The sequence below is a fragment of the Anticarsia gemmatalis genome, chromosome 25 (genome assembly GCF_050436995.1).
Source record: "Anticarsia gemmatalis isolate Benzon Research Colony breed Stoneville strain chromosome 25, ilAntGemm2 primary, whole genome shotgun sequence".
Taxonomy (NCBI): domain Eukaryota; kingdom Metazoa; phylum Arthropoda; class Insecta; order Lepidoptera; family Erebidae; genus Anticarsia; species Anticarsia gemmatalis.
Window position 1 is genome coordinate 3,173,291 of NC_134769.1, and position 13,645 is coordinate 3,186,935.

General features: G+C 35.4%; 1 protein-coding gene across 3 annotated transcripts in view; it reads left to right on the forward strand.

Moving 5' to 3' along the window:
- Positions 1-13,645, forward strand: part of LOC142983910 (uncharacterized) — a 133,037-nt gene that overhangs the window by 98,103 nt on the left and 21,289 nt on the right. For all 3 annotated transcript variants that reach the window (XM_076131100.1, XM_076131099.1, XM_076131101.1), the window contains 19 exons: positions 47-193; positions 542-685; positions 884-1,005; positions 1,789-1,882; positions 3,105-3,276; positions 3,973-4,125; positions 4,509-4,647; positions 5,001-5,021; positions 5,159-5,278; positions 5,413-5,517; positions 5,801-5,970; positions 6,368-6,493; positions 6,756-6,844; positions 9,010-9,217; positions 10,265-10,291; positions 11,747-11,906; positions 12,224-12,389; positions 12,727-12,939; positions 13,244-13,371. In XM_076131100.1, coding sequence (XP_075987215.1) covers positions 47-193; positions 542-685; positions 884-1,005; positions 1,789-1,882; positions 3,105-3,276; positions 3,973-4,125; positions 4,509-4,647; positions 5,001-5,021; positions 5,159-5,278; positions 5,413-5,517; positions 5,801-5,970; positions 6,368-6,493; positions 6,756-6,844; positions 9,010-9,217; positions 10,265-10,291; positions 11,747-11,906; positions 12,224-12,389; positions 12,727-12,939; positions 13,244-13,371 — 2,504 coding nt within the window. The remainder of the gene's footprint in view (positions 1-46; positions 194-541; positions 686-883; positions 1,006-1,788; positions 1,883-3,104; positions 3,277-3,972; positions 4,126-4,508; positions 4,648-5,000; positions 5,022-5,158; positions 5,279-5,412; positions 5,518-5,800; positions 5,971-6,367; positions 6,494-6,755; positions 6,845-9,009; positions 9,218-10,264; positions 10,292-11,746; positions 11,907-12,223; positions 12,390-12,726; positions 12,940-13,243; positions 13,372-13,645) is intronic.

The window sequence follows — 13,645 nt, forward strand, 5'->3', positions numbered from 1 at the left end:
CCTTCCTGAATAAGTATTAATAGACTATATGTCTTTTACATTTCAGGCTGTAGCCAAGAACGGCCACACTCCTCTTCACATAGCTGCTCGTAAGAACCAGATGGAGACGGCAGCCACTCTGCTGGAGTACGGAGCACTCACTAATGCTGAGTCCAAAGCTGGATTCACGCCACTACACCTTGCAGCACAGCAGGTAAGAACTGGATAAAAACTGGCTCTTTTCTTTTAAACATATGAAGATTATTTGATGGTTTTCAACATAGGAAATTACAATTACTAACAAATCAAGGTAACTTTAATAGCAATGGTATTGCAAAAAACATTTTTGAAACGAGCGAAATGTTAATTACTTTCTTTGCCAGGTCCAGCGAGATAATGTGAGTGATCAGGAAATAGCAAAAAATCTTTAATATGGACATTTTAATATGGAAAAATTTAGTTATCTATAGCCACCAAAATACTTACGCAAAAACATGACGCATTTCTTAGGTTTTTAATCCTTCGTCACTTGATATCGTTCTAAGTGAAGCCATATTTTCAGGGTCACACGGAAATGTGCTCTCTTCTTCTGGAGCATGCTGCTGAAGTAGACCAGCAGTCCAAGAACGGTCTTGCAGCACTGCATCTGGCTGCTCAAGAAGATAGAGTACCTGTTGCTCAGTTGATGGTCAAGAATGGAGCCGAGGTAAGAAGAACCTTGAAATTTAGTATTATTGTTCGAAATAGCATTTACAGAGGCTATTAATTGTGGGATTTTGTTTTCTGGCTTGAATTGTATGAAACTTTTTTATTAGTAATAATGACAAATGCTCCTCCATGAATATTTTGATATTATCCAAACTATGCTTTTGAACAGTTATTATTCATAAGTGCATATTCCCAGGTGGACATTTGCACTAAAGGCGGGTACACACCGCTGCACATCGCAAGTCACTACGGACAGGCGAACATGGTGCGCTTCCTGCTTGAAAGCGGCGCTTCGGTTAAAGCACAGACTACACACGGGTGAGTAACAGCTTTTAGAATTTAACAAAGTGAGACTTTTACCTCCATGACTTTCGTAATTTTTAACTTTATAGATGATCTAGGATTTGATTTCATTCTTTTTTTCGTTAATTTTTAACATCTTTTAAGTAGGTACATTTCAGTATGCCGGAGAAAGTGTTTGAAAGGAAAGGTAAAGGTTGATCTTCAATAAACTCTTTTAAAACTCAAGTAAAATGATTATTTAAAATCTAAAAGAAATATGTGATATTGATTTAATCTAAAATCATTTTATTTTTAATCTTGTCCTTGTCGAGAGAATCCGCGGTCGGAAGTTAATATTTATGTAAAGTCGAGATTTGATGGTTGTTTATTTAGTCTAATTAACACCGAGCCGAATGTGATCCGAATGGAAGGATGAGTAATATTGGTATTGGTCAGATTTAGGTCATTGACACTCAATACTAAAAGTAAATAAATTATTAGTTTATTGGACTTTAATAATTTTGTTTTGGTCGATCAAAATGGACTGAAAAATTGAAGTATTTTAAGCATTTTTGACTTTCGGCCTGCTCCAGCTTCCCTCGGGTTAGCTTATTTGCACCCAATAACATTATAATTATGGCTTTAATTACAATGGTCTTTTCAAATTGTGAAAGATTTTATCAAATTCCTTTTTTTTCTGGATAACGTCCCTTCTCAAAATTATCGTTCCTTTCCTACTTCGTTCGCGATTTCAGTCATTTCTTAAAGAGTTACTAAAGTATCTAATCTTCTTTATTATATTAAATATTTGTATTACAGCTACACAGCGCTTCACCACGCCGCTCAGCAAGGACACATCAACATCGTCAATATTCTGCTGGAGCATAAATCTGATGCCAATGCTACAACCACGGTAAGTAATAACAATAAACTACATTTAATATCATATTATTATTATTATGTTAAGTATAGTTTTACTGACTCTTAGTCACTGGAGTCTGTTGGATGAGGAAAGTCTAGGACCGAGTGATGTGAAATTCTATGAGAGAGGCTTATGTTAAGCAGAGGATTGGTGAATGGATTCATACGTGTAGCGAAACCTAGCTCTACTTTGGTTGGCCGGTGACCATGATAATGGTAAAATATTGATCATTACATGAGAGCTCGGACTCAAGGGTTAACCCGTCTTGCGATCGGGTTGAGACCCTCGCACAGCAAGGGGGATTGAATTAAAAGTAGTTATGTAACATGATCATTAGCCTATAATACTATTTTTTAAATACAGTCACTGGTATTTTTTCCATTCAGTGATAATATCTGTAATAAATAATTTACTAGCAGAACTACTGAGCCAGTATTTATCAAGCTACGTGCGTAAATAATAAAAATGTTGGCCCTTACCCAATAGCATAAAATATGATTTACCTTGAAGCCCTTTTAAATAAATTCCCCATATTTCCAAACATATGAATAAACAAACCGAGAATATTATCATTCATGATTCATACGAGTATGAACATTAAAATAATATTTATCTTACAAATACCAAGTACAGTGTTTACGGCATTTGTTTTTATGACTTGCAATGCTTTATTTATAAATACGAGGTTAAAAATATATTTAATCGAAAGCTGTCGGATTTTAATGTGTTCTCAGAAAAATGATTTTATTTGCTGTTTACTTGCCTTCAGAGCTTCCGGGTAGAATTCCATGAAAATATTTTCGAAATATAATCCTTCAGTTTACAGAACAACGATATATAGGCACTCTTATTATCGACTAATTCCAACAATAATAAATCAAAGAGCCTAAAGTTATTATCGAACATTAGCTTTTACAATCATGCTCTTTACAATAAAAAATCTTCTGCGAGAAGTCCATTCTTAGAAACATCTGGTTGAACCTGATCATACATATTTAGCTGACGTTTTAACTACCTTAGACCATACTAACTACCACTATATGCCACCCAAAGAGAACCTGCAACTAACGATTCTTAGAGATTTTTCTTTTTTCTATTTGTATTATACTAACTGCCATTATAATAATATGCCACCCAAAGAATACCTATGACTAACGATTCCTAGAGTTCCTTTTTCTTCTTTTAAGTAACAATTATCATGTCTTCTGTTTAGAACGGCCAAACTCCTCTGGACATAGCGTCCAAGCTGGGATACGTGACAGTGATGGAGACGCTGAAGGAAGTGTCGGAGCCGTCCATAGCGCCGGCCTCACAGGAGAAGTACAAGGTGGTGGCGCCCGAGACCATGTTAGAGACCTTCATGTCAGATTCTGAAGAAGAAGGAGGTGAGATAATAAGTCCTTTATATGTTGTTCCTTAACCGATTCGTTGCGGATGGCACGACAGGCGTGCCATTCAATTCTTTTATATATGGCGTATGACACGTCGAGAGGCGTGTCTTTTTTAAATATCATATAACTCGCTCAAATTGAGTCATCAACTTCTGTGGCGGTTGGCCCGACAGGCGCGTCACGAAATATTTGTTTGCCGCCACAGCTAGAAGTTTACGAAAACGCAAGTCGCAACGAATCGGTTAATTGTTTTCTTGATATTAACCAATTCATGGTTTAAGCCAACCATCACTTATTGGCGTCATTGTCATTAAAAAAGAAGTCTTAGGTTTTGGTGGTGATATATTTTCTATAAGTACTTTTGGCATTATTGGGATAAATCCAATTCCAGCTAGAACTGAGTATTTCGAAATGAACTTTCAGAAACTTAAAGACTCGTTGTTATTGTAGCTAGACTCACCTAGACCAAAAGTAAACATAGTAATAAGTAAAGCTTACAATAAGCCTAAGACATAACAGTGTCTATGAAATCAGATATTAAATTTGAAGTGTCTTCTGAGTTGCTCGTCATCGAGAGCAAACGTTTGCAATTAATTGGTACAGCATTTACATTGGTCGTCGGTAGTTTTCGTTGGTCATGTGAACCATTACTTACAAATATTATCGTGATGTAATGTGTGTCAATTCCAGGAGAAGACACAATCCTCAACGACCAGCCGTACCGCTACCTGACAGCTGATGACATGAAGTCTTTGGGAGACGACTCCTTGCCGATAGACGTGACCAAGGACGAGAGAACAGAGTCTGCTATGAGTCATAAGAATATTATGGAATTGTCGCAAGGTAAACAACATTTTGAGTACATACTTTTGCATGAGTCTTTGTTCGATTTTAAAAAGTGAAATTAAAATGACAATCTTTTTGCGACGATTATTTGTGAAATTTTAAAGAACTTAATCTTCTAAAAATAAATAAATCTTACGTTAGAATTATACATTTTGATTATATCAGGCAAGAACCTTGCGCTTCAGTTGGGCTGATCCCACTATGCGAGAATATTGGATTCGATTCCCGCTTGTTCGTTGTAGTTTTGTTAAAAGTCCCTTGCGATGAGTTATTTGCCTTAGTAGGTACAACAAATTTAATTAAAGAAGACAGTTATGAAATGTAGTTAGTTCGTGTTGTATTTATGTATGTTATGTAAAAACACTAAAATTTTCTTATAGAATATATTGTTACATCAGGATCGGTGAACGGCATGCCATACCAGCCCCAGCAAGAGGTGGTGGTAAAGAGTATCAGCCGGTACAGCACCGCGCAGGCGCCTGAAGGTTACTGCTACAATGTGGACCCTACGCAACCCAAGTCAGTATACAGAACATACAACACACAAATTAATTGTAACAGATTGAATCAAATGAATTAACTAGTTTTCGCTTCTCATTATAATTGTTCAGGATGAAGACCTTTGTTAATCGATTAACTGCAAAATATTAAACTAACAATATCTACTAAATCTTCCAGATTAATTCATGTCTTGTGTAACTTACGTTATTTATATTTGATTTACTTTTAATTTTATAGTGTTAATCATGCTACCGTAGCAATTTTTAGTTTCTATAGAACTGAATTTTGTAATTTTATAATGATTTGCATGTGTGTCTATTTCAGAATGTAAATAATGTCTGACTGTTCCATGCTTACTTGGACTGCTACAGGAAAAAGTTGCAATGGAAGAAGTGAGTAATACTTTCATATCTGAAGCAAAAAAATATACTTTTCACGATTTTAATACATTAATTACATACTTTCTAATTTTTTACTGCCTTACTAATTCAATGCATCGGTTACTAATTGATTGCATATGTTTCTCCAGTTTCTTGGTATCATTCCTGGTGGATGCTCGAGGAGGTGCTCTGCGAGGATGCCGTGGTGGAGGAGTGAGGGTCATTGTGCCCCCACTCTCTGCCCAACAGCCTACTAGGATCACTTGCAGGTACACAACACAAAACCATTCAAAATATATTGATTAATCGATATTTTGTCAGCTGAATAAAAAAAATAAAGCATCATGATGACAGATTTTCTAGAGGAAAAATTGGAAAGTTAATAATATGTTTTCTGTCTTAGATATCTGAAGCCATCAAGGATTAACCACATGCCGCCCCTGATGGAGGGAGAAGCGCTGGCAGCTCGGGTATTGGAGATGGGACCTGTTGCCGCCAAGTTCTTGGGGTAATTAGAACTCAAATTCAAATAAATGCCTTTCTATATTCACTGTCATAAAATTATTTTTTGTTAGAACAAATGTTTTTGCTGTAATCCTTATCAGTTATCATGAAAAAAGAGCCACCAGTTTAAAGCAGTCAAGCCTTACTATTCTCACTGTCAAAAAATGAATCTTTGTTAGAACAAATCATCATCAGACCTGTTAATGGGCTTATCAAAAAGCACTGAATAATCAAATCGAACTTACATAAAGTTTGCTTCAAACATCATAAGTAATTGTTCTCTACAGGCCAGTGATACTAGAAGTCCCACACTACGCGTCTCTCCGCGGCAAAGAGCGTGAGATCGTGATCCTCCGCTCCGACAACGGGACGAGCTGGAGGGAACACAACGCAGACGCCACAGACGACGTGGTGCAAGACATCCTGCATGAGACTCTTGAGATCGAAGGTAGCTTCGGTAATTATACACATTTTCATTATTTATTAAACATATTTGTTTCATATTTATTTTGAGCTAAAAACATCGTCCGCTTAGAAATTTTGTCAGTTCTACCCGAGTGCAACATTTTATCAAAATCCATTTATTAACTTTTGAATAACATAGTAAGAGACATGCCTACACCTATCCATCTATCGCATTCTTTTATGTTCAAGTAAGATAATATTTATGTGTACATCAAAATTCATATCATCCAAATATGACAGATAAGGGTGAAACCTTACTATAATAATAATTGGTTTAATTAATTGTGATTACTTACGTAAGGTTTCCACAAAAGTTACAGCGCTGTCAAAATCCAGGCCTAAAAGTATTCTTTGGTAGTTCGTTTGTAACTTTAGCTTTTGCCCTACAGAGACGAACGAAGACGAGAAAGGCTGGGACGCTCCCCGCGTGACAAGAATCCTGACGCACGACTTCCCGCAGTATTTCGCTGTTATATCTCGTATCAGACAGGAGGTGCATGCTATTGGGCCTGAAGGTTAGTATCTCTCACAAACTGCGTATAAGCAGTAAGAATAACCTGATGAGGTGACTTAAAACTTTCATTAAAAAAGAAGCTATCGGCATCCTGGGTTAGCAATGAAGTAATCTCACGTTAAAACTTTTTTGAACATTTCTTAGAAGATGCTTATAAGTACACTCGACTGATGGCATAATCAATAGGCTTCGGTATTTACAGAGGTAAATACTTAAGGGAATTTGGGCAAGACACCTTAGCTAAAATCAAAAGCAATTTTCAGGTGGCATGGTATCCAGCTCGGTGGTGCCACAAGTCCAGGCCGTGTTCCCTCAAGGCGCTCTCACCAAGAAGATCAAAGTCGGCCTACAGGTAAACCTATTCAAACCAAGAAAGGGAGTCAAGGACAAAAACCTCAAAAAGATCACTGTCAATAACGTCTCGAAGAAAAAACGGTTCTCTCTTATTTGGTAGTATTGTCTACCACAATAACAAAATGTATGCGAAAAATTTACTCTCCAAACTGACATAGTCAGTCTACTTATGAAATATAAACGAAATATTTTAGATACTCCTAGAATATAAGGATTCAATTTATTTTTCGCAAATTTCACTCTTAGATTTAGTAATTGTGTTCATTAATTTATTAATTTGTAAGACTAAATTGTGTTCTTTATACTAGATGTTAAAATTAGGTTTGGACAAAACATTTTCTGAAATTTATGTGAAAATATCTTTAAATAGATAATTTAGCTTGTGGTTGTGGAATTTGGGAGAAATAAACATTAAGGTTGTCAGTTAGTTCGTCAAGATTGTAAACTTTGTGCCTACTTCACTCTTGTGCTTATGAACTCAGGTCTTAACTATGAAATCATTATCGTGTAGAAGTCTGCACAATTTTATCACTCATGTAATCATTCTTAGTCATCTTTGAAATTTTCAACTTTTTCTGAACACATTGATTCTTCAAATGATAATCAAGAAAGCCTTTTGCCTCTATTAGATTTAGATATATCTTCTTTGTCTGAAAAATGTCTGTTAGAATCTCAATACAGTAGTTTTAAAAACAGGGATATATCAATAAGATTTTAACGTTAAGACAGCAATAAAAGCCTCAGATTATATTTTGCCAAACACCTACTTAGTATCATAAAACCAAAGTACAAAACGAATGCCAAATTTTTTTACGAAGAACAGTTTATTTTTAACCAATTTTGATGGAATTTGTTTAAGCTATTTTATATGGTGTATCATCACATATCGTAGTCATACATACAGGATCATTTAGTATTTTAATACACTGTGTATGTGATTAATACAATAATATTTAGTCGATATCTGTTTCATCAAAAACTACATTTTGTAATAAAAGTAAAAATGTTAAAACAATAGTCGCTAGTATTGAAGAAATTACGGTAAATTAAGACGAACGATTAATTGATAATGGTTTTCTAAAATTTGATGAAGCAGGTATTACAACACTAGAGTAAGTAACTACGTTACTCCTTTAGGGATAATGTCATACCCAATAAATTTAGAAATTCACTTAAAACATTTATTGTAGATGGGAGTTTCAATAAACCATTGACAACAAACTTTGTTTTCAATTTAAGCAAAATTGAATTCTATGAAATCACAATAAAGATTAAAATCGTAGGTTTTCTCACACTGCGGTATCAACAGATTGGATTTTCTCTAGTTGGTCTTTAGGCTACATACAAGCATGACTTAAAATATGATTGTAACAAATATATTGAATGACTATGTAATATTATTATTTAGTATTAAAAGTGTGTGTACAATAATATTATGTATTTTATATTGAAATAACATTGGAGTGACGTATTATAATTAGTTAAGTAGTATCTTAAGGATTGCTAAATTTATTGGGTAATGTCTTTCTATGCTTTTAAGTTGAAATGTAAAGTGCATTGTTATGCGAATTTGTACTTTATTTCCTAAAGACCAAACGTGAGAGTTGCATGATGTAAATATATTTTATTTTGCTGTATTATTTTGAGCTTGATGGAGTGTGTTGCATCTTGTTTTATAAGCGCATGTGTGAGAAATAGATGAAAGTCTGAGTTTAAATAAACAAAGTGTGTATAATTTCATTTTTAAATGCTTTTCTTGTGATTTCATAATGTTCATATTTGCTTAGTTTTGCACCGACCGCTCTTCGCCACCTTCCTACCATTTTATTTTTATAAGCAAATGAATTAGAACGACTGAAGCTATTTGTTAACAACCTAAAAAAAACTAGAAAAGGAATTTAAGTTTTTTGAAAATATTTGCGAAACTTTACTGCTTTTATTTCTTGTGGAGGGGTAAGTACTGAATCCAAAATATTTTCTCACACTGCCTATTTTCACGACAACACTAGCATGAAGCTTTGACAACGATTACGTTTGGTCTTTAGAGAGAAATGTGTTAGGTCCGTGAAACTAAGATAGAAATATGATCGGAAAAATTAAATTGAATTTCAAATTGACCAACATAGGCAGGAAACTGAGGGGTATGTTCAAAAATCTTTACAGGCGCAAATAATAGACTCGGAGTTAACTGCAAAGCTACTGGGCCGTGGCGTGGCTGTGTCTCCAGTAGTGACGGTAGAACCCAGGAGAAGGAAGTTCCACAAGGCTATCACCCTGAGTATGCCTGCCCCCAGGCCGCATACCCAGGGTATGACAAACCAGTACAGCACGTCTTCAGCCCCGACGCTAAGACTACTCTGTTCCATATCAGGTACAATTAAAATAGTTCGCTTGTATTTTAAATGCAAATCTGATTTGTTACTGGAATACACTGTCGATCTCAGTTCAGGGGTTTCATCAAGTACTTTTATTCAGAAAAAAATACTGATAGATAATATTTCTTGAAGCAAGAGCTTTATTTGGAGGAGGAAAAATGTAGAATAAATGTATTCCAGTAATAAAAAGATAACGCGATGTGTTGCAATGGAGTATGGCTTCTGTTTGCTACATTGACGAAATGCTTTGCCAAAGGAAAGGTAAGTGTGCCTACAGTTAGGTATACTGCTTACAAACAGTATCAAGACATGGCTTGGAATTTGTTCGCGAATATTGACTGCAGTTTTGTGGCTCTCACAACTCCATCACGAGAAAAATGTATATCTACATGACTTTTTCAGTTTGTGAGACCGCAAAATGCTTCAACAGTATTGGCGACATATAACAACCCATTTATTGGTACTGTGTTTTCGCTTTTAAGTTGGCTTATTAAGTACAATAAATGACAAATCAAATACCAATATTCCATTACAACACATTGGTAACGTAGGTTATAGCCAAACAGATATCATTAACAATCGATCTGTAGGTAATAAAAATATAGTTCTACATGAGATTCGTAGACTATAGATTTTGAAATTTTATCAATTTTTACATAGAGTATTTTGATAGATTATCGGAATTTTATAGTGTTTTTATACTAAATCATATTGGTTAGCGTAGTACAAAGAGTTACGGGTTAGTCAAACTCCCCATTTTATAGACAACGGGATGAGCATGTTAATGAGAAATAGCGTAGTTTGAAATTCATTTCATCTGAACTACATACATACAAAAGAAAGGGAAAAGCAAAAATGATAAACTATACAAGTACAAGCAAACCGCTTATAGCAAATACACAAGCAGCTGCAGGGATTACGTCCTTGTGTGTCCGTTCTGTGCGTGTCTACATTGTCTTTGTTCTCGTGTGTTTGTGTGTGTTGCACGCTCACCGTGTGTGGCGCTATATAATGTGCTGCCACCTATCGGCGCGCACCAACAGGGGTATTTCGCAAAAGATCTCTCGAAGGTAAAAACATTAGAAATATTATACAAAAACAAAATCAAAATGTCGGTTTAAGTTCAATATTATTTTCATTGATTTGAAACGTTAATTTGACTGATACTTTAAAAGTTTTTATGTTATTTATTTCTCATGATTCATTATTTTTTCGATACTTATACTCAACAGTACCACGGCTGTCTTCGAGTATAACTATCAGTGACATTACTTTTTTTTCCCTCTATCACTTTTTGAATGCTTTTCCATATCTTGCTTTTCATACATTCTTCCTCTATGCACGGGCTGAAATTTTTACGCTTTATTAAGTCACGTTCACTCTGTATCATAACCATTGAAAGAATCTTGGGACATCAAGAGTTTGCACAGCGATACGTTCACAGAAACATGTCGGTTTAGAACTAAATGTATAAACAAGAGTCTAGTACTTAACGACCTGCAACTGTATTGGCACATTGTATAAGATTGAGACACGTTCAATACCTGTTTTGTTTAGTGTAAGCGTAAAAATGATTCTGATCGGTGCCATGTTCATTTCATTATCATTCGACGTCAATGTTCCCTATTTTTGTTACTTTGCTTGTAATAATCAGAGATTTATTTCCAAAACGGCCTATCAGTTCTGTTTCACATCATCTTCTCTTTTTTTGTCTCGATCCTTTTCTTGTCATTGTTTCACTGGACACGTTTTTATTTCCATTGTTTAGTTTCGTTCGATTGGATTTTGGATTTATTTCAGTGAATGTCCTTCGAGAGATCTGTTTTCCGAAAAACCTGAAAAGCAATTTGATAATTCGTTTTTGATAAAGTAGATTTCATTTTCATTTTGTGAGACAACAGCACTATTTATAAGAAACAGGTGACAGTTCACAGTGTGCCACATTAGTCACTTTTTCATTTTTAAAATAAATAAAATGGTACGTTATTTATTGTTTATTTGTGTGATGTGTTGTCTTTGCTTGTTGTGTGTTTGCTATAGGCCGTTTTGGAAAAACTTTACGTTTAGTTTTTTTATTAATTTGTTATTGACCTATCTTTCTAATTTCCGATCTTTCTTCTACATCGGTTATTTATGAAACTTTGTTTTTTATGTCTAGGTTATGATAACAATAATGTTTTAACTTGAGCTATCTGAAATCTGTATTTATAACTACACTTAAGACTATTTTTGAACAAGTATAATTAGAAAATTCGTAGAGGAAATAGTATTTGTACATGAAGAAATTTATACATTAACGAGTAGATAATATACAAGCCTGCTTTGGCATGCATTATAAGGTAGATTCATCATCATGGCAGTTAGGAAATAGCGTTTTAGCCGCCAAATACTGCCTCATAGCTTCCATCTAATCTGAGAAAGAAAAAAGCATTTTAAATGTAGAGGTATAAAGTAAATAATTGCAGAGCATGTGTGTAGTTGTTTCTTGGCTTATAGGGTATAAAGCGTTGATGTTGTGATAACAGGTGGGACGAACCGGGCTCATTGGGAAGACGTCACGGATAACACGCCTCTTACGTTCGTGAACGATTGCGTTTCGTTCACAACGACAGTATCGGCCAGATATTGGCTGATTGACTGTCGACATGTTGAGGATGCTACCAAAATGGCAACGGAGTTGTACAGGTTAGTTTGACATATACATTATATCTACCCACATCATTTAAAAAAACCAGTCTCAACAATTATATGAGATCAAGTATGATATTGATTGTAATGTTTTAATTCCACAAATTTGTTGTAAACTAACTGTTTCCCAAAACGGTTAAGTTTCTGGCAACTTTCTACACCATAAAAATTGCTTAATGACAGGGTCTAGACTCATAAAATTGAAATTAAGCGACCTCGAATATAATATTCAGTGGCGATACGGGTCTCTTTAAACAAACAAAAATATCCAATTATGCAAAGCATCATGTTCATCACATACCTTCCATTTGCAGAGAAGCGATCCACGTGCCATTCATGGCTCGTTTCGTAGTCTACGCCAAGCGTACTGATGAGTGTCAGGCGCAGCTGAGAATGTTCTGCGTCACAGACGACAAGGAAGACAAGGCTTTGGAGCGCGTCGAGCGATTCATCCAAGTCGCTAAGAGTAAGGATGTGGAGGTACGTGGGTCCTTTAACGCCCAGGAGTTAAAGATAAATACAATAAACGATGATAAATTATGCCTCATATTTTTATGTTCCTTTTGTGCTCAAAATTACACTTAACTAATATGTGGTTTTATATCACGTGGTCATATGTATATGATTTTTATGGTAAAGCACAATTAAGTAGACCTTACTTTAAATGTTTATGATTGTTGTATTGTAACTTTTAAAACAATACGATTTACACCATGGCTAGTTTAAAAACTAACCCTGATTCCTACATTGGTTCAAGTAATAGGTAAATAAAAATAAATATTCTACTGCATAACTTAAGAGTAACTTGCACTTTCAGGTTCACGAAGGTAAACCAGTTTACCTAGAATTCGGCGGCAACTTAGTACCGGTAGCTAAATCCGGGGAACAGTTGTCGATACCGTTCAGGGCGTTCCGGGAGAACCGGGTTGCGTTCCCTGTGATGATCAAGACGCAAGACCTGGAGCCGATCTGCAGGTGCCAGTTCATGAGGGACCCGAAGGTGCCGAAGGGAGAACCATCACCAGCACCTGTGAGTAGAAAATGTCTGATTAAAATTTTAAGTATTGTTTTTGAAACAGAAAGATATAGGGAAGAGATATTGCAACCTACACATACGTAATTACACAATCTAGATATGCATACATATTGTTTTTTACAATTATTAAGCAACAAAAACTAAATAAAACTATAAAGCTTACCAATAGCACTATACTAACTGGAGTTACAGGATTTTAGGTTAATGAATTATCTGATGTAGATTTAAATCGAATTATTTACAAAAATATCTACTAACACTTAATTGAACCGATAATAATCTTATTTTCGGTGTACAGATCGCCGTCCTCAACATCATGGTACCGGATGAGCCCATGGAGCGCACGTCACCGATCCAGACTGACACCGTGCCGTTACGCACTGAAGAACAGGAGCTGATCTGGAGGCAGAGGCTCAGTGATCCAAGGTAAGTAGATAAAGATCTCAAATACCACTATGCGGTCACCCATCTATGGAATGACCGCGCCAAGGGTTGCTTAACCCACAGATACTCTACCGATCCGTGAGCGCAACTGGCTAGGGGCGCCTTGTGCAAATAAGTAGATTGGATGCTTTATTATACTGCTATTAATAAACACTTTTATAAGATCGAATGTTTGAGAAGTGATCATTGTTGTCAAAAATCGCTAAATTTTATGTAGTGCTTCTTCAGCTGGGTATTGTGGAAAAATAAAAACTTA